This window comes from Haemorhous mexicanus, chromosome 1 (assembly GCF_027477595.1).
Source record: "Haemorhous mexicanus isolate bHaeMex1 chromosome 1, bHaeMex1.pri, whole genome shotgun sequence".
Classification (NCBI taxonomy): Eukaryota; Metazoa; Chordata; class Aves; order Passeriformes; family Fringillidae; genus Haemorhous; species Haemorhous mexicanus.
In genome coordinates this window covers 100,604,904-100,631,704 of record NC_082341.1, presented here as the reverse complement: position 1 = coordinate 100,631,704, position 26,801 = coordinate 100,604,904, and the positions used below count along the sequence as shown (strand labels likewise).

Sequence of the window (26,801 nt, the reverse complement as noted above, 5' to 3'; positions counted from 1 at the left end):
TTAATACAGAAAGTAGAAAATTTTATTCTAAAGTTACTCCATGGAACTGGAAATATCAGGCACATATATTCAATTTTTATATGGATTCATATTGTTAGATAAACAGTATCAGATATGCACTGTTTCCAAACAACTGAATGTTACATACACTCAGTAAGAATAGATATCAACTCAGGTTGGCTGATAACTGTGACACTTATTCATAGGCCAATATGTGAGGCAAGTATCTAGTCTCAATCAGACAAGGTTAGAACATGGGAAAACAGAACAAACAGGAATTTAAAGAAACGTCATAAACAGATTTTACACTACTTTCTTAACAAATGCCTTGACTGACACATTTTTCAGATCTGACTTCCCATCTAGCCTCTCAATCTTTTACTAAAATATATTTCAGTGAAGATTTTCTGGAAAAAGCATTTAACAAAATGTGTTTAACAAAACCTCTCATTTACCAACTACACTCCAACAAACCTGGAGGGAACAGCACACATGCTGTTTTATTACTAAGCATAAAAGTCAATGTTCTCAAAACCAGTGTAGCTTATGTAAGGTAAGGCATCTTCACAGCATGGCTCTCAAGAGAAGCAATTCCTTAACCATAGTAACAAGTGTCTATGAAGAAAAATCTTCCTAAAAATAATTTCAATATAGCAAGTGAGAAACAGACTAACCATGTAATGTTCAACAGAGAAGAAAACCTCTCACTTACATCAATATGTCTCTTTGATTCCTCAATTGTCTATTAAAAATATTTAGGCAATTGCACTTGTTAATGGAAAACTTGCAGGAACAGTCTTGCTTGTTGGTGTCAAACTTAAGCATCAATGGTTTACTGAGGTTTTTGTTGTAGCAGGGTTGTTTGGTCCTTAAAGCAAAGAAAATTAGTAACCTAATTAAGTCAGTAGTTTGTTCCATACCAGCTGTTGACCTTTTTGGTGCTTACATAAAGCACCAAACTGACTATAATATATTCCTTGGTTTCTTCCAACCATACAAACTCAACACAGACTTTACCCTCTGAATCTGCATAGTCTGCAGTATAGATATGACCCATGTAGTCATAAAGGCCGGACGACTTGGTAGATAATTCCATGTGGACTGGAGCACTAAAACACCAGAAGGGCTTTCCAGTTTCATCCAAGAGTGTCAGATCCATCACAAAGCAGTCCTACAAACACAAGCAGAAGAGATTATTTCCCTATATCATGGAACAGATCTGTCCCTGATTTTAGAAGGCATATCAATGGTTCAGAGAGTTTTGTACAAAGGCTAAAACCTCAAAAAAAAAAAAAATTGATTGTGCTTCACTGACCTACTGCAACAATACTTTGAGGTTTCCTACAGAAATCTAAACTGCAACCTAAACACATCAAACGCTGTGCTAGAGAAAGCACCAGTGCCAAACCAAATTAGACATTACTTGAACATTTTTAAGCCTTTAACATCTAATTGTTTTTCTCAACAATTAGTTGCTTTACCATTCAAATAATGATGGTCCCTTCAATACGAGAAAGCAACCTAAGATTAAAGTCAGCTGCTAAACCTGAGTGAATGCAGCAATGTTTGCAAAGATACTCAGGGACCACCCAAGGCAGTGCGCACACAACTACCCTTCCAAGCCAGCTGTATACCGTACTCTTTGAAAGGCTCACAGCTTCAGTTCTCAAAAAAGTAATATTAATAATCTTGATGTAATTCCTCCTCTTAAAAATTCTTGAAAATATTTCTTTACGAGATCACACAACTAGATAATTTAAAAATGTTAATGCCAATTCCTTGGTCTTGACAAACTCATAGTTTGACATATCCCTTGGAAGCAAAGGAGTAATTGTTAGTATCAGCTGTTCCTTATTCTCATGAGTTCTGAATCATTAAATGAATCAAATTATCTTCATTATGTTGTATCTGTGCTCTAAAAGCATAAACAAACCAACACCACATATTCCGTGCCAAAAAAATTCATTTGGAATGCTTTATTTCTCTGTACTACATAGTTGTGCTTCTGTTGCTCTAACATTGCTTTCACTATTACTTTACTTCAATCAAACAACACAAGGGCAGATGGCACGAACATGAGGCAATATGATGCACACAGTTTCCCTAAGCTTTTTACTGTAGACTAAGCTGAAAATACAAAATTCAAACCAAACTTAATGATGGTGTAATAAACTTATATGAGCTACAGAATCACTGGAAACAAGAAAGAATCACTATTTTCTGGTCTGACAACTTGCATATAAAAGGCCAATTATGAATAGTAAAGTGGGGTGGTGTTGGGTGGTGGGATGGTGGGGTCTTCCCATGCATTTCTGTCCTGGTTCTGGTCAGGATCAGGTTAATTTTTACAGTAGCCAGGAGGGAGCATGGCTAAGATCTGGTTGTTCTATACCACCTCACCTCATTTCCAGGGGCAAGGAAAGGGCTTTCTTCTCCTTAGAGTATTGAGCAATGGTCAGGTTTTGCTCCATGGTGAGCATTTGTACATGAATCACTCCCCTCTCTTGTACAATATTGTTGCTGCTACTCTCCATTTTCTTATCTCAATGCTGCTTCCAGTAAACTGCTCTTATCTCAACCTTGATCTTTACCTTTTGTGCCTCCAGCTCTCCTCTCCAGTCCAACACAGGGGAGAGGAAGGGGAAGGGAAGCCAGTGGAGTGTGACTTGGAGTGGTTACAGTGAGAATCCTAAACTGGAGAATACCATTCCTAAGCCGTGACGATTTCCAACTCTCTGTACTTCAGCAATTATTTTTTTATTAAAACACCCAGAAGTGCCAAGAAAGTTTTTGGGGTTTTTTTTGTTTTACTTAGAGTATTAACCAAAATTCAAATAAATTCAAAGTAATGGAATGTCCTACTTCTGTGGCTGATGTTATCTGGCCTTGACATGCTTTAAGAATTTTAGAGACTTATGGTAAAAACCACACTGAATTCAACCCACAGCTATATGCTGACATGTTCCATCTGTCATCACAAAATGAGGTTTAAAAAAAATACTGTATTCTTTATTTTGTCCTAGAAATGAATATTAAATATAATTTATGCTGTAAGCACATAGGAGAATGATTAAAAATGAAAAAAGTAAAGACTACAGACATAGCTGTTTCCTCTGACAGATAACTTCCTAAATTCTTATGTACTATTCAGGATTTCTTTCATCAAAAAAAATAAAAGATTCTGCCAAGCAGCTGTTAATCCTATAGAATCACAGAATGATTTGGGTTAGAAGGGACCTTTATAAGTCACCTAATTCCAACTGCCCTGCCTCACCATGCTGAGCATGGAGAAAGAATTCTTTAGCTTTTTTTTTTTTTTCAATGTCCAGTTTAAATCTACCCTCTTTCAGTTAAAAACAATGCCCTTTGTTTTGTCACTACATGCCTTGGCAAAAAAAGTCTCATCTTATCCAACAGTATTCCATTCCACATTTATACAGGATTGGCAGAAACAACAGTTTTATTAATTCTGATGGTTTTTTTCAAAAGAAGCACCAAAATTGAAATCAAGTGTTGAACTAGATGATTCTTCAGTAGTGCTTAAAATATATTCATCAGAATCTTCATGACTTCATGCTGATAAAGCACATTTAAAAATATATGCCTTCACCACTATTGCAAAAGCTACAGAACTATTCAGAAACTTTGTTTGAAATAATTCTTTTAGGAATTTTATCCTAATTTAATTTAGGAATTTATAGAATGTGTGAGCCTTCCTCTAAAAAATAAATAGTTAATCCAGCTGAGTGATGTACCTGACTGGAGCTAGGTGCTGACTGTGTGGATGAGGACTGTAATTTCCTCTGTCCACTGGCATTTTAATATTTCCCAGCAGTTCTTAACTCTCACAGCACATACAGCACAGAACTGCAGAGTATTTCCCCAGAGGTTCAAGGCTTATTGCTCACAAAAACACCCCAATCAACCAACCAAAAAAACAAACAAAAAAAAGAAACAAAAAACACAATACAAAAAATAGCTCTCTCACAACAAATTTTAAAAAAATCCTCACAAAAAGTACATCTGCAGTACATTTTTTGTCCAGCATTTCCAAATGGGCTGGTCAGTCACAGCATCTTTGCTGAGAGGAAAGCACTGGAGTAATTACACAGAGATAATGGGTCTATCATGCAATCCAGACTTATGAGAGAAAGAAGAAAACTCTTTTCCTCAAAATTCACCTTTTTTTAAAATATTGGAATAGAGGTTTTGTCCAGTTACAAACAGCTTCTACAAATCAAAAGATTGTTTAAAAATTAACCTATTTAGGATGCACAAACATAATTCTGTTTTGAGGTAAGCATTTCCAGGAACAGAAAATATTTCTGACCTTTACATTGCCTTTAAACACATCTGTTTCCCAGCATATGCCAAGTGTCCCAATAATAGGCAAGTGCTTCCTATTATCCTTTAAGTTTACAACTCTGAGTCTCAGGTATCCATTTTCAATGTCACCTGAAAATATAAACCATATACAATATTACAGCAGCATAAATCAAATTGAGCCCAAGTACACTGTAAATGTTCACTTATCTTCTTTCCATGTCTTTTTCTTCCCACTTCCCAATAAGAAACCCTAGCATACACCAACAGCTAAATATCAAGCACTTTAAAGAGGAATTAAGCTGCAGTTTGGAGCTTTGATTCTGTGATCCACAGTAGAAACTGCAGATAAAAAAAATCTTTTGTATTTTTTAGTGTAAAAATAGGAATGCCACCCAAAGAACTTACACAAGGATGCAAGGAGAAAATTCCACATTCAGCATTTCAATTTCATGCCACCAGTGCCTCCATCACTTCCCATTCCCCAGAAGTCAAGCTCAACACTAACACACAAAATAAAACAATGAGATACCTCCCCAACCTTTTTTTTCCAAGTTATTTAAATCTCTCAGCTCTGACTGGAAACTCAAAAAACCCAATACAAAGGGTATACAGATGACTAGTCCTCCTTAGAAAGGATAATGCATCATTTAAATTGACATGCAGTATGATTTGATTTGAATCAAGTTTTTAAATTATGGATTTTTTCATTGTTTAAATAGCTTTCCAAGGCCCCTGGGGTTTTTTTGGCAGAATTATTATGATTTGTGATTTTTTTATTACTACATATAACCATATTTCTTTGGAACCTCTTCCTCTCCTCTCAAAATAGGCGCATTTTTTTAAATTTTTTTCTCCTTTGCTATCAGAGAAGGAAAGTTAACCAGGGAATCCAACAGTCTAATTATAACTTGGGATACATCATAGTGAACATGATCTGACTACAAAGAAAAGTGAAAATAAAAGCATCACATCATGATACAAGCAGATTTCTTGGTAGGACATTCCTTAAACAAGTCTCCTCGAACAAGAGATACTCTCTCAAAAGAGCAGAACAAAAGCACTAGAGACCTCAGTACAAAAAAGAAAGTATCTAGCACTTGCAGGAGACAGATACAAAGGGAGAGAAGCATTCCCAGGAACATAATGCTTGTCAGGATCCAGTAGCAGGTCGTGACTGGTAAGGTAACAAGTGAAGGGGCTTGCAGAGATTTAAGATGCAAGTGACAGAAGTGAAAAAAGGCAGAAGTGTTTTGCCTGTGATTCTCCTTCAATCAAGCCCAAGTAGCAGCACGAGGCTACAGACAGAAGAAGCAACATCCTAAGGCTGGCTGTAAGTTCAATGGCTGCATCCAGCATGCAGTGGCAGCAAAACCTCATCTTGGTGGCTTCTTGAAACAGGTAGCTGGAGACAGTGATGGAGAAAGAAAGCACACACTTTAACACAGAGGCCAAAAACTTCTCTGAATCGGTACTGTAGAGCCAAGCAACTCCCAAGATAGAGCTGGCCACAAACCAATGCTGGAAAGGCATCACTCACCAGTGGGAAGTCCAAAGAACACTCATTCCAGAAAGGAAGCAGCCCAGCACATGGCAGAGAACAACAGCTGCAGGTTTTTCAGTACAGACGCTGTTTGGAATAGGAATGTGAATACAGTGAAACCAACATGACTTTGCCTAGGAAATATTTTGTAGGAAATGTTTTGTATAGTTGAAGGAAAATGCAGTCCTCCAAACTGTGATACCCACTGTCCTTGCAGTGAAGTGCCAAAGAAATCAGTGAAGAAAATGTAAGCAAAATTCATTTCCAGGATCCAGCTCAAAGTAGAAAAAGGCCCTAAGTTGACATCTGTCCAAATGGTTCAGTTCCAAAACCTCAGTAAATCAAATTCAATGACAAAATTTCATTAAGGTAAAAATATCTTATTGAAATAGTTTACTGACTAACCACTGAAAGTCCACATTTAAAGTTGAACTTTTATACAAGAGGCTTGAAAGCATCAGTCAACGAGCATTTTTTTCCAAAAGCACTACTTGGTTATGCACAATTCCAATCTGAATGGAAGTTGCTATTTCTCTTACTCATTCAGATCAAATGAATTTTGAATGGAATACAAATGGATTTAAAAAAACATTCTGCTGCTAATAAATCAATGAAGCAAAAGACATCACTACTATTGCATGGCATTAATACACCATTGCTAGATAGATCATGCGGTTATGATGTGTTGCAGTTACTTCTTAACTTTAGCCAGAATGGAAACAGGCAACAGATCAAGAATCTGAAGGCTAATTATTAATGGGTTGGTTAATCCAGACTTTATATATATTTTTTTTATTATAAAAGCTCAATTTCAGTGCTCACATTCAGGAGGAAGGAAAAGCCTGCCTAGAAACAAGCAAGAAACTGAAGGCTAAATACTGAAATCTCCCCTTCCTCACCCCAGACAGATGAGAAAATAAAATTTAAGGGCAGGACAAGCTATGTTAAACATATGAAGAGAAACATAGAGGAAGCAAATTGGACAGGGCATTCTTCAGGCTGAACCAAACTTTGTTTCATTATCCCCTTATAATATCTCTAGTCCTTGATTCATGCAAGACACACATGGCAACGGCAAGCAAAGCAGAAGAGTAAGTTACAGGGAACAAATACTTCCAAATAAAGGTAATACCAACAAAGAGAACATATACCATGTAGACAAACCTCAGGGGGAAGAAACAAATAGACCAATAGTTCCAAAGCACTTACTTTAGCTAAATGCCAAGGAAGTTTGTTTTGCTAACCAAGCCTTTGTTGCAAGCTGTCATTTGACTGGTATTTTCGGAGGAAAAGCTGTGTTTAACAATAATTTGGGTGCCAACAACCAGCCTTATCACACTGAAATCATAATTTAAACTTGCAAATCAATCTTCAAGGTCAAGCAAAACATTTCAAATGCCTGATATGAAATTTTACAAACAAATCTTAAAAGTTCTCTAAATACACAAAAATCAGCCCTTACATTTTGCAAGCACAACACATCAGTTTACATCAACAAGAAATGACATTGAAAAGTGAAAGCTTAAACTACCGAGTGGCTACAAAGCTGTGCTTAAAAAGTTGAAAACCTAGGTAAATACATTTCAAAAATATTTATTAAGAACCTGGACTCATGGCTTCTGGGAGTCATATGAAAAGCCTGTCATAACTTCTTGAAAACAAGTTTTCTAAAAATTTTCAATTCAGTTGCAAAGTATTTAACATACTCACCTACAGTACCTGTCAATGAGACCATATTACTAATTATGTTTACATGAAAGGGAGCATAAAATAAAATGCCAAACGCCAACCAAAACAGTGGCAAAACAGCTAGTTACTGCAATGCAAGTGTAATAACAGAAAAAAAAATCTATAGCCATATACATTCCATCTGCTTGGTCCAATGAAGTGTGACATAACCTTTTTTAATTTAATATTAAGAATTCTGCAAAATGAATTGAAAATGGAGTAGCAAAATGAAGCACAATATTAATATATACTAACAAAAAGCAGACAAAAATTAATCTTCAACAAATAAATCAGTTATTCTGCAAAATGCAAATGAGCATTCTCTGGTAACCTAAGAATGCCGAAAGCTTCCTAGTGAAAACTAATAAATAAGTACAACAACAGAACTAGCTGACAACTGGTATGTGCCTCAAGTTGTGGAAACTGCCATGGGTACGTTGCATCTATAATTTAAAATAAAACTGGACTGGGTAGAGAATTTTCAGAAATAGCAAGACTTCCCAGCATGTTTCAGGACTTCCATGCCTCAGAGTCCTCCCAAAGGATGGTCCATTATTAGAATGGACCTTAAAAACAAAAGGCAAACCATCAAACACAACCAATTTGGATAAACCTGGCCACATTCAGCATCACCATGTTCACAAGAATGACAAAAATTAATAACAAATCACAATGAAAAATGTGACAGCAGACTGCCTCACTACACCTTTTTGGAAGAAGTCAAGCATTTTCCAAAAGGAATTTTTGTGCAAGCACATGGAAGGGATTAGATGACAAATGAGCTTATTGTCTGCAGAACCATGGCTTCAGCTGATGTCCTTTGAGACCAGATTCTGGTGGCTGTCACACTGCTGAAGGTGACAAAACCAATGCAATTCAGGAAACACTTGTGAACATAAAACAGATTCTGTAACTTGAAAAGTGAGACAGCATCACAACTGTAGCTCATGGACATTTGCTTCAATTTGCATAAACATCAGCTTAATCTTTTGTGGAAGCAGCTTACAAGCAGCAAGAAAGTGATACCAAGAAAGGAAGTATGCCACATAATCCTTTTTCTTGTGCAACTGTAATGCTAGAAGCATAACATTTTCATTTTAGAAAACAAAATGTGATATTCAGCTAAACAAGAAAAACCAACACAATCCCAAAAACCCAACTCTCTGGCCAATTTTCAGAAGATTTTTTTTTTTTTTTGATAACATAAAGAGGACTCCTGTACTACACAACACTTCAGGTAAGATTTCTTGCTACATGCATAGACTTTCATTGAAGTTTTATCCTTAGAAGTATTCCTTTAATTCAAGCTTGGCACTCTTCTAGAATCTGAAAACATGTATATTTCAGGTTCAAGGACTACAACGCTCCACACTGCATAAGGCTGCAGTCTAAATGACAGCTCTTGCAATCACCAAATAGAAATGAGAAAAACCAAACCAAATCACGGGGAAATTCTGCAGCCCTGTAGAAGAACTCACGCCTGACAACAGCGCCCTCTACTGACAGAAAAACAATATGTTCTGAAATCCACAGCGCTCAGAAGTGCCGGTATAAAAAAAAATACTGGGGAGGAATAATTAATTTACAGTACTTAATTCTAAATTAAATTAATTACAGTGTTTAATTTTAAAATTTTAATCTGTCTCTGCTTACAGAAAGACAGCTGTGTAGCTTAGGAAGTTATGCTGAAGTTAAGTCAAAAAAGAGATCATCCATGTATTTTTCAAAACCCCAGTACAATTATGAATCTGGGCTGTATGAGAACAACAGGGATGGCCAATCACATCTCATGGAAAGAAGTGCTGAGAACAGAATGAAGCAGCAGAAAAAGACTGAAGTTGTTTTCCACATAATGAAAGGTTGTCAAAACAGGCAACCTTAAGCTCACCGAAATAAAAACTCTAAATATTAAATTCATAGTAACTTCTACAAACGTATGTATATATTTAATCTGTCTGTATACTTGAGGAGAATTCTACACAAACAAGATTCCAGATGTATCCATCTCTCCTTCATAAAATATATGTAAAAGAAGCATCAACCTGCACCAAGAACTGTGCCAGTGTATTATTAATGTAGCACAAAACTAAAAGAAAAGACCCTAAAAATCTGCACAATTTGTGTGCCAGGCCTGACAGTGTCAATGTACCAGCAGGCAGACTTCTTACAGAGCAGGCTTAGGACACCACACAAATGCAGATATAAACCATACCACAAACAGAAAGATAGCTAACTCTTAAAATTCCATTTCAGTTTCACCCCTTAAAACAGAGAAACTGGGTATAAGAAGGAAAGGTGTAACAGCAGGGATAATTTTTAAAACAGACATTATTGTTCCATCAACTTTACGTTTTCTGCAGAAGAGGCACTTGAAGGACCCACACAGGTACATGCAGTTTCTGCCATGCAGATCAAGATGCAGGCTGTAGTCATGCAGTCCATATTCTGAGTCAATATCATCCAGTAAAGGTTTATGAGGTGGAGGAGAATATTGACTTGAAAAAAAAAAAAAGATAGAATTTAGCAAGTGCGTATGACTTAGTAAATATATAACACATAGGCCTACATTGAGACTGTCATCTTAGGTCAGTTTCCAAATCAATCATCTCTAGTTCATCATGCTTCTTTCAAGATAATACAGTGTCTAATACTGCTGATCAGCTGTTCAGCCCAGCCAAAGGCAGAAAGTAGAGCAGTGAAATTTAAAAGGTACATCTCTTAAACTTCAAGACATGGATTTGTCTATGAAAAAGAAAAAAGCTTTAGCTTAACTACAAATCTTAAAGTCCACTAACTCTAGAGACTTCTCTGAAATAGCAAATATTGAAATAATTTTGTCTGTGCCTAACTAAGTAAGTACTGCACACAAGTGACCTAAAGAGACCACATGCCAGAGGCAACTGAGCAACTTCTACATAGGATTCAATTTGGTACTAAGGGAGATGGTGTTAAATCTTACATTTTGTGTGAGAAGAGCCACACAAAGTTATAGTGGGCATTTAAGACTACTGGTAGATACAACAGTATCTGACCTGAAAGCTGAGTGGGAAATAAATTCCCCAAATACTATTCTAAAGCTTAAAAAAAAAAAAAAATCGTATTTTCAAGCAGGTTACAATGTATAAACAGGTATTATATTATACACTGCAATATACACATATACAAACACTTCATAGGAAACTCAGCTACTTTCTCAAAAGGATTAAAAGATTAATGCAGGCACCTCACCAGTTTACCAGAGTTTTCCCCCCTCTTACATAGCCAAAGAATACCTCCCTACTTCCTGAAATGTCTCTCTCTTTTCTTTCTGTTTCAGATAGAAAGAGGAAATAAGAAGTCTGCTTGTGGAAAGGGAGAAAGTGTGTGCAGTGTATTTCTAACTTTCTCAACACGGCAAGTACCACAACACTTGTATAACTAAATCATCTCCTTAAGAGCATAACAATGGTCATACTTTAGTATGAAAATGCTTCTAGAGTTTTTTATTTAGTTACTGTAACTGTTGTTTATATTAAACAAGAATAATTACTGCCTAAATATAAACCTTTTACCAGCACCCAATTTTAACTGTAAAACTCAAAGCTTTATTCAAAAGGTTATCTATTTTACCCACAAAGGAAAACCAAACTTACATAGTAGCAGAACCCAAAATGCTTCTCTCAAGAAGTTGATTATAATGAAGATTCGCCATAACAAAAGCAATTTCATTTTTCCCCTGAAAAGTTAATTAAAGTAGATGTATTTTCATCTGGAAATTCTTTTTTTCACAAGGTCTTTCTGAGCATTAAAATTCATAGATAAATGCTGCTGCTTATTACTCTGTCAATTACTATAATAATGTTAGTAATGGCTTGCTTTAACATTTGGACTCCTAAAACTTTTACTGTCTTTTCACAAGAGTACAGAATATATTTAAAAGATCGCAGCATTTTTGTATTATAGGGAAAGAGAGAGAAGCTAGCTATGCCAAGGCAAAAATTATGAGAGCAATCCAAGAATTGTACTTTCCTAGCTTCTACTTACCACTTTAAAAAAGATACCTAAACAGAATCAAACAGCACTTACTCCCAACTACTGAAGCATCAAGTTTATTTTCATGTGTAAAGAACTATTTCCAAAGAGGGCTAACATCAGTGAGGAATACAGAATTATTTAATAGAAATTGTGAATTTCAAAGTAAAAATCGTGTCTTCACCAGATTATTTACTCCTGGGAAAACATTAAAAACATAACCTTCTATAGTCAAAGAAAATATCTTTGTGAAAACTAAATAGAGACAGAGGTACGTATTTACTTCAAGAACACAGAATGCTAGGATATCAGGTTTTTTTCTTTAAATGCATTTCTTAAATCCTACATTTACAAACACCTAAGTAAACAGGAAAATTATTCACTGCCAGAAGTCTATAACTCTCCTAAAATATGGGCAACTACTGTTTTCATCTCTCTGGGTTACTGGAAAATTACATCCTCTATTCAAACTTTTGGCTTTTTAACTACTCCTGTATTTTCATAGTACAAAATTACTGCTATAAAGGATTTAACAAGGGATATCTATCAATCACATAATTTCTCAGTCTTTCTCTATCCAAATACAGGAGGCCCACGTAACCTGCCCTTAGTTTCTGTTTTGCAGCTATGTGCAAAAAAACAAGATGTGTGGCACTTACAATTATGACACCCACTGACACTTAACTACCTCATATTGCTCTGCCTACACAGAGAATAAGAACTGCTGTTCAGAAAAGGAAGCAGGGACAATATACTAGAGTGAGGCACTTGATTCTTAACAACTATGTGGAACTTGGTTATGACTGAACCATTTCCAGGTGCTGAAAGAGTTCTCTTCCAAGCATGGATGGGGCCAATCCATAAGCAAGACCACAGAGCCAACAATACAGGGACATCAGTCTACAAAACTTCTGAAGATATGAGAGAAATGGTTTTTCACTTAGCAGAGCTTTTCACAGACTGAAACAACCTGAGACAGGTTTATGCTGGTCAGGTAGTCTCAAGTTTTCTAGGAAATGGACTTTCACTCTTATCTTTGAGTAAGTGAAAACTCTAGTCCTTCTGCAGTTTTAAACATTGCCTCTGGTGATTGTGCACATTTGAGACAGCATGTTTGCAGCTGGAAATTAGACACAACTTTGAGGAACTGCTCACAGCAGCCTCCTTGAGGAAAGTTCCTTGCCAGTGCCAAATAACCTAAGCTGACATCAATAGCATGACTGAGGGGAGGAAAAAAGAGCTCACACTTCTGAATTCAGATCAAGAGCAGCACACTTGAGATAGGCCTCCATAGCACCCAGCCCTGCACAGCAACAGGCAGACACAGAGGTCCCAGTGCATTCCGCGCAAAGATGCAGATTCCTTTTGTGTAGAAGTCTACTTCAGATGTTCTGCACTGCCGTCTAAAGACATTCATGTCTACACCCTACTACAGAGGCTAACTGCTTAACTTAGACTCTTAATACCAAGAATTTAATGCCCCCAAAAGGGCATGATTTACAGCATTCCTACTGCTGGAGCAGGATACTGCTACCTGGTGATGTAGATTAAGCCAAGCTGCAATGTAGGAACTCATCACTTTGAGTGATATGGACAGGTAATGGCATGAATCACAGGAAGAAGCACTTCTCAAACCATTCTATTGAAAATTACCCTAGGATATCAAACTCGGGCATGTGAAGACCACAAAATAAGTAAAATGGAACACAGTACCTAGTACAGAATGATACATAACTGATCTTTTAATTAAAAGTGGAATTTTTTATGTATATATACTCCTGTGACAGCTCTTTAGGATACAATAAATCATCCACTTACAGTCCCTCCATGTGTTTTATGGTTACTAGTTTCGACAAAACCTTTCAAAATACAAAAGGGAGAAAAAAAAACCCTCCCCAAACCCAAATTACAAGAAAAAAAAAATCTTTTCCTTCAAATAATAATAAAATACTGAAACAAAATGTTATCTTACCTTCCAAATTCCTACTAACAGTCCTGGACTCAGACTGAAGAGCTGGACAAGCTCATCAGCACCAACCACTACACTATTTTCAGTCAGGTTAGCAAGATGGTACTCAGCAATCAAGGAAAAGCGACGAGGTCTTTGAAAAGAACATACAGAATGTAGCAAAAAGGTTATGTCTCCTTCTTAATGTAAAATTTCAGCCTAATTACATTTTTAACTCTGAAGTCTGACCAGCAGCACATGATGAAAATGGTTTTGAAAGCATTTGGCATGCAGTCATAAACTATACATTTGAACAACTACAGTCCACTAGCAGGATCTGAATCCCTAACAACATAAGAAACAAAACTACTATATGATCTTCTAAAACACTCTTTAAAAAAGAACTTATGTGCTTGCCCAACTTTTCAAAATAGAGAATTACTTTACAATTTGTTTTCGATACTTATTGACACTAGATGGAATCACTGAACATTTATCACTGTGAAGCAAAATTCAAAGGAAAGGATCAAATTGTATATATAATGAACTAAAAGTTTGTGCTATGGGAAGCTTTCCTTTTTTAGATTGTTTTTTCTATATTTTACCTATAAGCCATTTAGCTCCAAAACACTCTTAAATATAAGTTCATGGACACTCTTATTAACTAATGGCACATTAAAAAAAAAAAAAAAAGGCAGAAAGTAGAGTTTGCATTACCTATTCAGAATGAAGAAAGAAGTCTTTCTAAAATCCTTTTCAGACTTAGGCTCTTACTATATTCAAAACAGTTCCTAGATTTCCACTGGTATCACTGTAGTATCGCCTACAACTACACACTGAACACTGCCTGGGATGGGGCATCCACAACCTTCCGAGACAACCTATTCCAGGGTCCCACCACCTTCACAGTAAAAAAATTCATCCTAATCAACATCAACCCCTCCCATCTTTATGTCAGTCAGGCCTGTCCCTGCACTTACAGTTTTAACAATGACATACTGAAACTGGTGAATGTACTGCCTTTATCTATAGTCACAATCTGTAAAAACCTCTAACTGTGAAATAAGTACATCAATCACCTGCAAGCTTTCATTTTCTACATATGAATTATCATGTTGGTAAAACAACTACATTTCCTACATCATTTGACTGCAAGACTTGTTCAGCTAACTTTAAACAAAAGTTTTTCTTTAAGAAAATACTTTTCTTCTGGTTGAGGAACCCGGTGGTTTTTAGGTGAAAACTTCTCCCTTTTTTCAGAGCTCTATGGCTAGGGGCTTTGTGTAAGAAGCAGTTTAGCACACATCTGGGCCTATGTGTATAGTAGGTGCTGACACTGCACCTACTATACACATAGGCCCAGATGTGTGCTAAACTCCTTGACAGCAAACAAATACTTCAAATAGACATTTTTCATTTAAATATATTTTTAGACTATGACAAAAACCACTGTACACATTTAAGTTAAAAAACAAGGGACATGCTGCGGACTGTGTGACTCTATATGCACATACTGAAGATTGCATGCATAGTTAAACACCAAGTCCTCTAAATTCACACACCCACCTACCAGACAGAAAATAAATTTTAGCAACATAGATTACTTGATTATAGCCACACAAATACTGATTAACTTTTTTCAAGCTAAATTTTTCACAAGAAATTCTCCTAGATTTACATTTTTCTTTCATGCTCATTGGTGTCTATACCTTAGACTCAGCTTTCCAAGTCAGGACCTATCAGTCTGCGTATCACATGCCAACTGCAACATTAACCTATGAATTAATGTCATAGCTTGCTGGATTATACTATTTCTTGCTAAAAAGCTCTACCAAAGAAGAGAAGAACATAGAAAAAATACTGCAGGCAGGCTTTCTAATGAAGAGTTAACTTATTGAGTCAAACAAATGTCAGATAGGTTGTATAGACATATTATCAAGCAGTTGCACCCAAAAAATCCTCAAAAATCCTCTGTTAAAACTCACCCATTCTTGTTGGGAGGTATGCTTTGGTCAGGAAGCAGCGGTGTAACTCCAAACAGTTTTAGGGTTGACAGGATGTCTAAGCATGGCCAGTCTGTATCATGCCAAAGTACAGTAACAGATGTGTCCTTAAATGATAGATTTGGCTTCTCTACCACATGTTCTTTTCCATTTTTGTCCTTTAGGACAATTATCCAACTTAACCCAGAGACTCTGTTATTTAGGAATTGAGAGGGGAGAGGGGTGTTTAAAAACAAATTCCCGAAGTGATAAAACTTAAAATATGCTTTCAACAGAATTTTTAAATTTCTACTAGCGGCTACTTAGGTTCCTCAGTTTCAGTCATTTATAACTATCATTGTATCTTCCCATTATGATATAAATTTTTTTGCTCTAATTCTATATCCCCCAAGTAATTACTATTTTGTACATTGTTCTCAACCAAATCTTTGTGACAAGGCATTGCTTACTTCATAGCTTCTTTGTTTTTACATGGAAGACCTGTATAAGGATCTAGAAATTTAACGAGGCGCATTACTCTAGTTTTGAAGGCAGATGTTTGTTTGAGGATGTACTCTTTCTTCCAGTACCCAGGCTTTTTATCATTTAAAGGAGCACAGCCCAAAGAAACAGTTTCTGTTTGTTTAGACTTCACTTTCAAAATTGTCCATTTTGGGTGCAAAGAGCTGGAATAGAGTTTCAGCCAAATTCCACTGAAAATAAAAACAGAATAAAGAGGAATCAATTTCAAGAACAGACACTTCATTTTTTATATGCACATCTCAGCTACCACTGAGCATAGTGTTAGCACAAAAACAGTCTTGTCTGTCTTCCCAAAGATATGGGAGCCAGGATGAAGCTCTGTGATAGCACAGTCATAGTTGGCAAAGTAAGTGAAAACTGATAAAGGTTAAGCAGAAAATTTTGAAAATTCCACCCCAAAACAATGATTCATCTTCCTTGTAGAAAATCAGCTAGTGGAAAAAGTGGTTTAATACCTCCTATTCAACAAAGACACTTCAAGTTTCTCAGATCCAGCTGAAAATGGTGTGGAGGAGGACAACTTAGAACCTCCTTTGTTTGGTGGTACTAATGTCATGTCAATCCCTTCTGCACTCTCTTTGGAAAAGCCCAGAGAAGAAATGACTTTCTGAAGTCAAAGAAATATGTTACTGTAATGATGGGTTCATCTCTTTCATGCCAGGATAACTATGAGGTCACATTTCAACCTCTCATACCTCAGTGTCTCTAGGACAGTTCACAGAATATTGAGTACAGGAACCTCCAAGAATTCAAACAATAACCTATGAATACAGGTTGCCAGTAAGATTTCTCATTCTGAACTGCTAGACACAGTGTACATAACTGCACTAAAAAAATTAATAGTGAGGGCAACAAATTCTTAAGAGAATTTTTAATTCTTATTCTTAATTCAAATTCTTAATTCTAATTCTTTTCTACCACTTATCAGCAAGATTACCTTTACCAGCTCTTACTTATCCTCAGGCAAACTTACACTAGTGTGTATTGTATGGCATCTTCCCCTCTCCTCAAAGCATTCAAGGACTAGATCCATCCCACACTGCCTCCTACCCATCAAAACTATTCTCAATTCATCAGCCACTGAGAATAAGCCCCCACATGCTGAGAGCCAGGCTCTGCTTATTGATGCAAACCTATTTAGGGATTTTGCAAAAACCTTCCAGCCCGCTGCTCTGCAGAGATATACAGAATTCCCCACTGCCATTTTTTGAGACAAAAGTGTCTAAAACACACAGGCCAAAAAGCTACTGTGACTGGTAAAGGTGGGCTCACAGTCAATACAAGTTTTCAACCTTTCTTTCACCAAAAGCAGGGTGGGAAGGATAACGTAAAGTACAATCCCATAATTGAAACAAAGTTTTAAGATACTTCTATTTTAAGACCGTAAAAGGCAGCCAAGTTACCAGATAATATATGATGGAGAAGGGAAATTCTTTTTTAAATACAAAGCTGTTTAGAATTGTCCAGTGATGAAAAAGGAGAGATGCCCTAAACACAACATCACCAGGGGAATCTGAGCTGTGTATCATCCAATTGGTCTTCATCAACCTAAAAAGTCCAGTAAAATAACCTCCTATAAAACTCTCCTGTTAACTAGAAACCCCTTCCCAAGCAAGACATCCTTTGATAGAAGGAGATACTCTGCATCTTACTGTATGATGCTGAAAACACAGGGCTTAGTAGTAGGCATTTCCTGCATTTTGAAGTGGCAGACTCAAGCAATTTAGTTGACTGAAGACAGACTAATGACAAATACCAACCATCCTCACCCTCAGTAACATATTGCTTCTTCCTTTCCCAAAACAGTGTTGTGCAAGCAAAGAAATTAGTTCAAGAAACTCAAAAATTCAGCTAGGGCAGGGAGACAGAGAAGAAGATGAAGGAAGACTTGGAATCACAAGTGTTTAGGAAGTTATCACAGCCCCTTTATCCTCAACTTCTTAAGAATTCAGGACAGATAAATCAAAAAGGCATCCAACAGGGAAGCACAAGTTTGCCTCTTTCACAACAGAATATATGCCCTTTTTGCTTCAAATTGTTAATACTCATCTCAAGGCCTCTTACTGGACATTACTACAACAAGCCTTTAACTCAAATAGCAGAATCAGGCACATCATCATCATCAGCCATCACTTGACCACAATGCCAAAAAGACCCTGTGCTCTCACTTCCTCTCACACAAGCACATTCTGCTGGTGATCAGAATCCTCAGGTTTTTGCAGGCAGACCATATCTGTGAACCTTCCACACTGCCTGCCAGGAAGGCTGGAATACCCCATGCTGGGGCACAGAAGGTGCAGAAAGGGGGGAGGGTCATAAACATCTCCTTGTCTTCAACAGTTATACTGGAGACATCAGTGCCAAGAACTGCTCAAGCACACTCATTATATGAAAAGCCAAAAGACAAATCACTGCATTAGGCAGCACAGACATACCACAATGAAAGACTGATAGTCCTGTTGCATCAAGGACAGCACCCTCTACATCAAGGACAGAAGAAATATCCTAAAAAAGATACTCAGTCTAAAAACCAAGGTCAGATTTGTCACAAAAATATGCAGGGACTTCAATTAAAACTTCTATTCATACACTGCAAGACTCAGGGTCTTAAGAAGGTCCATTAAAATCCATCAGGAAGAAATGACCTGGTCCCACTGAACCAGTCAGGCTCCTAGATAAGGGAAAGTAACTCTACCCCAAGTCCCATTTGTGCACATACACTAATCTCTGTTGAGATTAGAAAATGGAAACAGAGATTGAGATAGAGATAGATGAATCATCTTCCCCTGGACAGCCACAGTGATTTTATCCTGCCTTACCACCCTGAAGTGGAAACACATGCCAAGACTGGTAATTTGTGTCAACTGTGCAATTTTTATCTACCCTTACCTGCTGACAGCCTCAAAACCTAAATCTGGATTACAGATCTTCCTTTTAAATTCATCAGTTCCAAAGGCATCAATGCCAAGGTAAACCAATTGATTCACCATACAAGTTTCAGTAAGTCAGGGAAAAATAGATTCATACCAAGTACAGCAACTTCCTATAGAGGAAGATATTTTCTCATTCAAATAACACTAATGCAGTAGAATCCTAGAAAGAAAAGGATGCCCAGATCCTATTTATCACATACCAACCCAGGTCTCTCCTCTTTACCCCTTGAGAAAATTATCATCATATTGGTAGGAGCAATTTATGAACTCTGTATAAGCAATCCTCATTAAAAAAAAAGTGTCTGTATTTATCTTCATCTCATTTGCTCCCATTTAGAAATCACCAAAACTTTACCAACAGAGCAACAGATAAAAACACTAGTGGATTACTTGATTGAATCAATCCCCCTGCAAAAACCTGATGAAAGAACTAAGTAAGAAGGACTTCAAAATTGTGAAAGCTATGACAATTTCATAAAGCTGCTGGAGACACACCATTATGGATCACCTGAACTGAGAAGTTTGTGCAGGTCTGTGGTGGTGTTCACAGGGGTCCCAGGACAAGAGAAGAGACTAGAATCTGACTCTATGTTTCAGAAGGCTTGATTTATTATTCTATGATATTTATTATATTAAAACTATACTAAAAGAATAGAATAAATTATTTCATCAGAAGACTTGAAAGGAAAGCAGAGAATGGAATGATAATAAAATCTTGTGACTGACCAAGACAGTCTAGACAGCTGGACTGTGATTGGCCATTAATTAGAAACAACCACATGAGACCAATCACAGATCTACCTGTTGCATTCTACAACAGGAGATAATTATGGCTTACATTTTATTTCTGAGGCCTCTCGGCTTCTCAGGAGAAAAAATCCTAAGGAAGGATTGTTCATAAAACATGTCTGTGACACAGGTCCATGTGAAAACAAACAAATTTTAAAACAAAAAATAAGTGATAGCAGCATTTCAAAGCACTGGATTTAGTTTTTGCCTCATAATTCCCCTTAAACAGCAGGCCCTGCACAGCTAGAATTCCATGCAACACATGCTGTGGGCTATTCAGGGGAACTTCGGCAGAGTAACTGCCAATAGGTGCATGCATCAACACTCTGGCATCAGAGAAGGTAAATTAGAAGGACTCATAATTCAGGTAAACACATCTACTGCACAACTGAGACCTTCCCTCTTCCTTACTTGTCATTGGCCAGCTCATGGAAGTATTTATTCACACAACCAACAGCCAATAGGGACACAGCATCTAAATAGGAAAATATCTTCAGCAGCATTTCTGATGGCATGCTGGAAAATAAAAGAAAAATGAATACTGTTAGAGATGACTGCAAACTCCAGAAATGACAATGGCAGAGAATTTTAATTTCAAACCAGACAAAAACAGAAGATGTGAAAACCAGCAGGTTATGAACAGATGAATCAAAAATCACCTGAAGAAATAAACTGTGGAGTTTGGATTCTAATTTCACTCTCTGGTATGTGGCATTTGCCTAAAATAATTAATCACAACTTATTCAAGTGGCATAGCACAATTACCTGAAAAGTTATGGGTTTGCACTTTCATTAAACTTTGTTAACTTTAACTATGTTTGACATGAAACTACCTTGTTTTGCTTCAGTTTCTTACTGCTTGTACCATGATTTTAACATTTATTCCATAACCACCAGCATTTGCAAAACTGCAGATATATTCACTCTCCCTTTTGACTGTGGCGTCAGGTGTCAGGAAGCACCAGGACAGAAATGTCCTAGTCTAACAGCAAGATCATGCTCTACCTCATCATAATCTTCAAACTGTACATGCTCATGGGTCTTAGGCTGCCTGAAATGCAGGTGCCAGTCTAAGCATGGCAAGCAGAACATACCCTGGAGATGAGCCAATGTGATTTCTGCATTAACAGACAAGAACCTCATACCATTTGAGCAGTACCTCATAACTGCACAGAGTTTAAAATACATGCATTTTGTAGCCTAATTTCCCTGAGCATTGAGTATGGTCCCATCAAAATCACCACTGAAAATAAAAGGTGCTTTGAAAGTCAATACCCCAGCTGTGCCTCTTGTCCTTTTACTACTGGGTTATTTGCAACACTTGTTGATTCATAACACTATTTCAGAAGCAGAGAGCTTTAAAGGGTAGCATGGTAATGCCAATACCTCAGTGTTTGTATTAAACTCAGAATCTTAGTTGCACTGACATAGAAGTAACATGCCAAAACTAGCATTGTTATTATGTGAAACAATTCATACACTGTAAGCCCAAAGTAGTTAGTGCACTCATTCCAGAGATAATTTAGAAGTGAAACCTTAAAAAGCTGCAGATTAGCTAAAATAATACACTTGATCCAGAATTTATAACTGATTGCTTTTTCCTTTGAAGGAAGCGGAAAGATTTTTTTTTCTTTTTTCTCTCACCATTACACCCGTCTGACGGCACTGAGGTACTAAACTGGCCATCCAATGCAAAACAGAGAAATCAATACACAGGAAGCTATCAAATGTATAAAACAAGGAAAACTAATTACTTTTTCAAGTAACATATTCTTAGATTTTTTTTGTGTGTGAAAATGTAACTAATTTTCAAAAAGAAAACAACTCACAATGATATTGAAAGTGCCTTTTCACCGTCAAACAGGAAGAGAAACATTTACCTTGTAGCTAATATGCAATAGCCACTTATACCTCCCCCTTCATCCCAATCCACCATTCTCAGCCTCTCTATACACTAAGATTCACTTGATGGCAACCAATAACCAAGAGAAACAGAAGAAGTTTAATTCCAAACTGGCTTTCATTGAAAGAAAAAAATAACAATTTTTATTCTCAAGTAACAACATTGCCCATGACTTGCAAAGGAGTTGCTGAAGGCTTCACATGCCTTGGAAAATGTACATATTCCTTATGAACTTAGAAAAGAACACAAAGGAGAACCATGCCAGAAAACATTAGCAGGTGAACACAGGATCCTAAAGCAGGCCAGGAAAGCAAATCTTTTCAACTCAGAGTATCTGACTAGAAATCTCCAAGATATGAATATAATTACTGCAAGCAGTGAAAAGACAGCTTACAGGGGGACTTCCACTCTTACTCCTGACATAAAGACATACTCACCTCTCAAAGCGCACACTTGGTTTTGGTTTTACAGGAGGTGTCAAGTACAGACTTTTAATTCCAGCATTTACAGTTTCAGAACATTCCCCAGTCCTGGCAGCAAAGGTCTTCAACCTACTTGTAAGAAGGAAAAGCTGTTAAGAGTCACATATTCACAAAATGAAGAAATACACATACTGTGCACACCTAGACACAATATTGCAACCAACACAGGATGTAGGGAATACATCACATGGCAACCATTATTACTTGAACAATTACACCCAAGTTAAAATACCTGGCATGAGGAAGATTCAGATTTAAACTCACAGCTGTCAATCCTGTGATAGATCTCTCACAGCAGGCAAAGGGAATAACAGTGTTCCCCCAAATCAGTTTGAATCCAGTAGAGATCTATTATCCTTATACAGCAGCACCACTGCTTGGCCACCACAACCAAGCTCCACTGAGGCCCCTGCAGCAAGTCAAACTCACTGATTAATCTGCTGTCTCACAACATTAATCCAGAGACATTTCTGAGCCACCAAAATCTACTAAGTTATTAAAAGATACCAGTTAAAAACAATACCTTCAAACTTCCTCAGAAACTGTTGCGGTTCAAAAAGAATTTGTATACTTTCATACTATAGTATGCTGTTTACCTGCATAGACAGCAAGAAACAAATCCATGAAACAGAGGGCAGCTAACAAGCTCTAAGAGATGTCCAGATGTTAGACAGAGAAATTACCTGTTGGTAGAATTGCTTTGTTAAGGTTTAGGGCTTGACATGCTTCACTGATTTCAGACCTAGGGGGAGGTTGACAAAGTTTGGGAAGAAGGATGGCCACTGCTAGTGGACACAAAGAATGCAGAATTTACAGGCCACAAGGATAACTGGAACAACTCCCAAGATAAGGAAGAAGCTATTAAAGCCAACTCAGCAATTGTACTGAAATTAGCTCCAGCTTCCAGAAATGTGAGATTGTGATCACTGACCCAAGAAACTCACTGGCTCAAAAAAGATAAAGACTAAGCATGCAAATTAGCATGAGAAGCAAGAGAATCATTATCCAATAGAAGATAGCGAACTAATTATTAAGCGAATCATGTAACTTCTAGCCAGTGAAAACTAATTCCTTCCTCAGCTAAAATGTATAAAATGTATAAAATGTATAAAATGTATAAAATAGTAAAACGTTTTGATAGCTCGTGTGCTGGCTCTGTGGATTTGCCACCCAGCATCCCCTTCTGTGCAGAACTGTAAATATATCAAATCCAACCTTGTGTCTGGATTGGCCTCTTGTACACCACAGTGAAAGAACCTATTTTGGCAACACTTCCACACAATTGGATAGAAAAGAAAGGAACTTTGCATATCTCTAACACAAATTCTTACAATCCAACCGCTTATACATTTTTCCAATTTTTCTGATAGGAAGGACTTTGTAAGCTGTAATTGCAAACAAATACTATCATTAATCCACAGAGAAATATGGAGACAGTTTCAATCTTAAACCAAATCCTTACACTTCATACCCACTGATGCCACCAAGCAGACAGAGCTCCCCATTCACTGCATTTTTGATGTTTTAAATTGCCAGCAGATTTCCAACACCTGGCCAAACCAGCTCTGGGTTTCTAGGCAACCAATCCATATGGGGTGGAGGAGGGAATAGCTAATTTTAAATTATATGGGTACCATATACATTTAATGCCTACTGGTTTTGATTTAAGATTGATTCATGCTCAAAGAAAAATAAAATCAAAAGAAATTAACAACTCTGGTCTACATTGCCAACTGGGCTATGTAAAAAATAAAAAAAAAAAAGGCAATCCAAGACATTTTACCGCAAATTGTTATAAGCTTAACAAAAAGACATGCACATTTCAGCTTGGGTGCCAATCACTGATAGACCAACTAAATTATCAACTACAAAAAAGTAGTCTTACAACCTGGAGATCAAACAAGTGTTTCACTCACGTATCACTATCAAGAACTCCTAGATGATGAGGCACTAACAAGCTGCCATTAAAGGGATGAGTTGAGTTCAATGGCAGCAGAGCTATCACTTTTGTATGTTTCAGGGCAGCACATCCCAGGCTATTCTGCCCTGAATCCATGCTGAAAGCAGAGAGTTTGGGCAAACTCTACAGGGACACAACTCCAGCCATAGGAATAATTCAGATAAAAACCTGGATTCTGGATTTTAAAACACACTACCTTGGACAAGTATAATCTGCATAGCCTGTATTCAGTCCTTCTTGCTCATTTAAACCACCACCCCCCCCCCCCCCACACTTCTTCAACCCAGGGAGAAATATCTGAGGAAATAAACACTTTGCCCACACATGCCTTGAAAACTTTATTGTAACAGCTATTGTTTTTGTAAGTTTCAATTAAAAAAAAACCTGCAGAACTTTTGCATCTTCCAAAACAAAAATATTCTCAAGGTGTGAAGAAACAAACAGCAAACTCAATCCATAAATTACTTCTCAAGTACTGTGTGTGCTAAGATTTTAAATTAGCATTAACAGAATGCTTTTACATTGCATTGACACAACATGGGCAGATAAGCCTAAGATAAAAATCAATGACAACTGTTACACCCCCTCTTTAGAAACTTCTAGAACCACTAAGATGATCTTATGTAAGAAGCACAACAACTTCAATTGCTTTTTCATCAGCTTTCAACCTGTGTGGCTCAGTTTTGTACCAGTATTTTCATCTTCACACCCTATAATACTTGCAATGTGCCCTGGTTTTTTGGTGGTCAGCAAACAATCGCCTTTCAAGTAACATTTCAAATAACATAAACAAAGTTTTAAGTAGTGATAACACCTGTCTCCTCAATCTGTTAAAGTGTATCTGGGGATAAACAAAAATAACAATAATGTTTTGACATGGGCTGGTTGGGTTTTGTTCCCTCAGCTAACAATTTCAGTCTTTTTAAAAGGTGGGTATTACCCCAATCCACTTAACAGGTTAAAAGCAAACAAACAAACAAACAACAACAACAAACACCAAGGGGGAATGAAACTGCTCGGAAACCCAAAGCTGAAGAAATAGCTTAGCAGAAAATTCTGCTTTCTCAACTTTGCCTCTCAGACTGATGCTTTTGAAAATTTTGAAAGCTGAACCAGTACTGTAAGAATTAGGGTGTTCACACCTTCCACAGTGAAACCCTCCAATTTATTACAAAGGCCTAAGCACCCCAAACACACATAAAGTAGCCATTAAACTAACTTTGTGTGTTCTCGTTATAGCACCTCCTCCAAGCAGAAGGACATACCGAAGTCTAAGCTCCCCTTCCCAGACAGAAAATAAAGAGTTAAACTCAGGCCTCCGTGCACCTGCAACACCAGCGTTGTCCCGGTGCAAGGTGTCCATAGGGCCAGGGGCAGGAAGAGGAGAGGAAAGCACCATGGCCACAGCCCTCGCCGTGAAGAGTCAAGTGCTAGAAACCAGAGCCGTGGAGCAAGTGAACTAAGTTTCCCAGAGGAGCAATGGAAGCTGAGGGAAAACAGCAAACCACCATCCCCGGAAAAGGTGAAGAAGGCCGAGCAGGGAGCCCCAGGCCGGCAGAGCCCCGTTCGGCGCGCCCGCGGTTACCTGCCACGGCCCGTCGCCATGGCCGCTGCGCCGCGGGAGAGCGGCGGCCTCGCACCCCCAGCGGGGAGGGCAGGGGAGGAACAAGCGCGGCCACCTCCCGTGGTACGCCCTGGGGCGGGGCGGGGCGGGACGGCGGCAGCCCGAGGAGGCGGTGCCCGGGGGCGCGGGCTCGGGAAGGCGGGGCGGGAGCACGGCCGTGCGCGGCACTCGGGAAGCGTTAACGCCCCGAGTTAGAACGGCAGTGCTGCCGCCATGAGCATCCTGGTGCCTCCCCCGCCCCGCAGGGAGCTCGGAGCTCTCGGCCACTCTGTTCTCGCGTCTCAGAACAACAGAACTAATTAGGTAGGAAAATACATCTGAGATTACTTGGTCCAACCTATGACCGAACACCACCATGTCAATTAGAGCACAGCACTAAGCACTAAGCGCCAACTCCAATCTTTCCTTTAAAATCTCCAGGGTTGGTGGCTCCACCACCTCCCTGAGCAGCCCTTTCCAATGCCTAACCGTCTTTTCTGTGAAGAAATTCTTCTTAATATCCAAACTAAACCTCCCCTGGAACAACATGAGGCCATTTCATCTTGTCATAGAAGAGGCCGACTCCCGGCCGACTCCCAGCTGGCCACAGCCTCCTTCCAGGGATTTATACAGTGATGAAGTCCCCCTGAGCCTCCTTTTCTCCAAGCTAAACATCCCCAGCTCCCTCAGCCACTCCTCATAAAACTTGTGCTCCAGCTTCACCCGTTCCATTGCCCTTCTCTGGGCCTGCTTCAGCAGCTCAATGTCCTTAAATCGAGGGCTTCAAAACTCAACACAGTACTCAAGGTGTGACCTCAACAGCGCCAAGTGCATTGGGACAATCTCCTCCCTAGTTCTGCTCATAACACTGGTTTTGATACAGGCCAGGAAGCCATTGGCTTTGGCCACCTGGGCACACACTGGCTCACGTTCAGCAGCCGTCGATCGGCCCCCGCAGGTGCTTTTCCACCAGCACCTTTCCAGCCACTCGGTCCCCAGGGCTGCCTGGGGTTGTTGTGAGCAGGACCCGACACTTGGCCTTGTCGAACCTCA

At 38.2% G+C, this 26,801-nt stretch overlaps 1 protein-coding gene across 3 annotated transcripts; it reads right to left on the bottom strand.

Annotated features, from left to right (window-relative positions):
* FBXO15 (F-box protein 15) lies at window positions 1-25,841 on the bottom strand. 3 transcript variants are annotated; one of them, XM_059857378.1, is made up of 10 exons: window positions 25,731-25,841; window positions 22,141-22,254; window positions 20,212-20,316; window positions 16,006-16,248; window positions 15,539-15,748; window positions 13,578-13,707; window positions 11,227-11,309; window positions 9,944-10,089; window positions 4,331-4,455; window positions 1-1,171 (listed from the first exon to the last, which is right to left on the bottom strand). In XM_059857378.1, the coding sequence occupies exons 1-10, from the start codon at window positions 25,748-25,750 to the stop codon at window positions 902-904; spliced, it is 1,446 nt and encodes a 481-aa protein (XP_059713361.1). In that variant the 5' UTR covers window positions 25,751-25,841; the 3' UTR covers window positions 1-901. The 3 variants fall into 3 exon arrangements, 1 of the variants encoding a protein (XP_059713361.1); XR_009487983.1 differs by lacking the exon at window positions 1-1,171 and having other exon boundaries at window positions 4,330-4,455; window positions 5,864-10,089; XR_009487982.1 differs by lacking the exon at window positions 1-1,171 and having other exon boundaries at window positions 4,732-10,089.
* Between the last annotated feature and the right edge of the window lie 960 nt (window positions 25,842-26,801).

What these genes read in the sequence shown, in the direction of transcription:
- FBXO15 (XM_059857378.1), bottom strand. Translation starts at nt 25,750, where the DNA reads ATGGCGACGGGCCGTGGCAG. An exon ending in CATGAGCTGGCCAATGACAA is followed by an intron (nt 16,249 to 20,211) that starts GTAAGGAAGAGG and finishes TTTTATTTTCAG; the next exon opens with TGGAATTTGGCTGAAACTCT. An exon ending in GTGCCTCTTCTGCAGAAAAC is followed by an intron (nt 4,456 to 9,943) that starts GTAAAGTTGATG and finishes TTATATTTTCAG; the next exon opens with GTGACATTGAAAATGGATAC.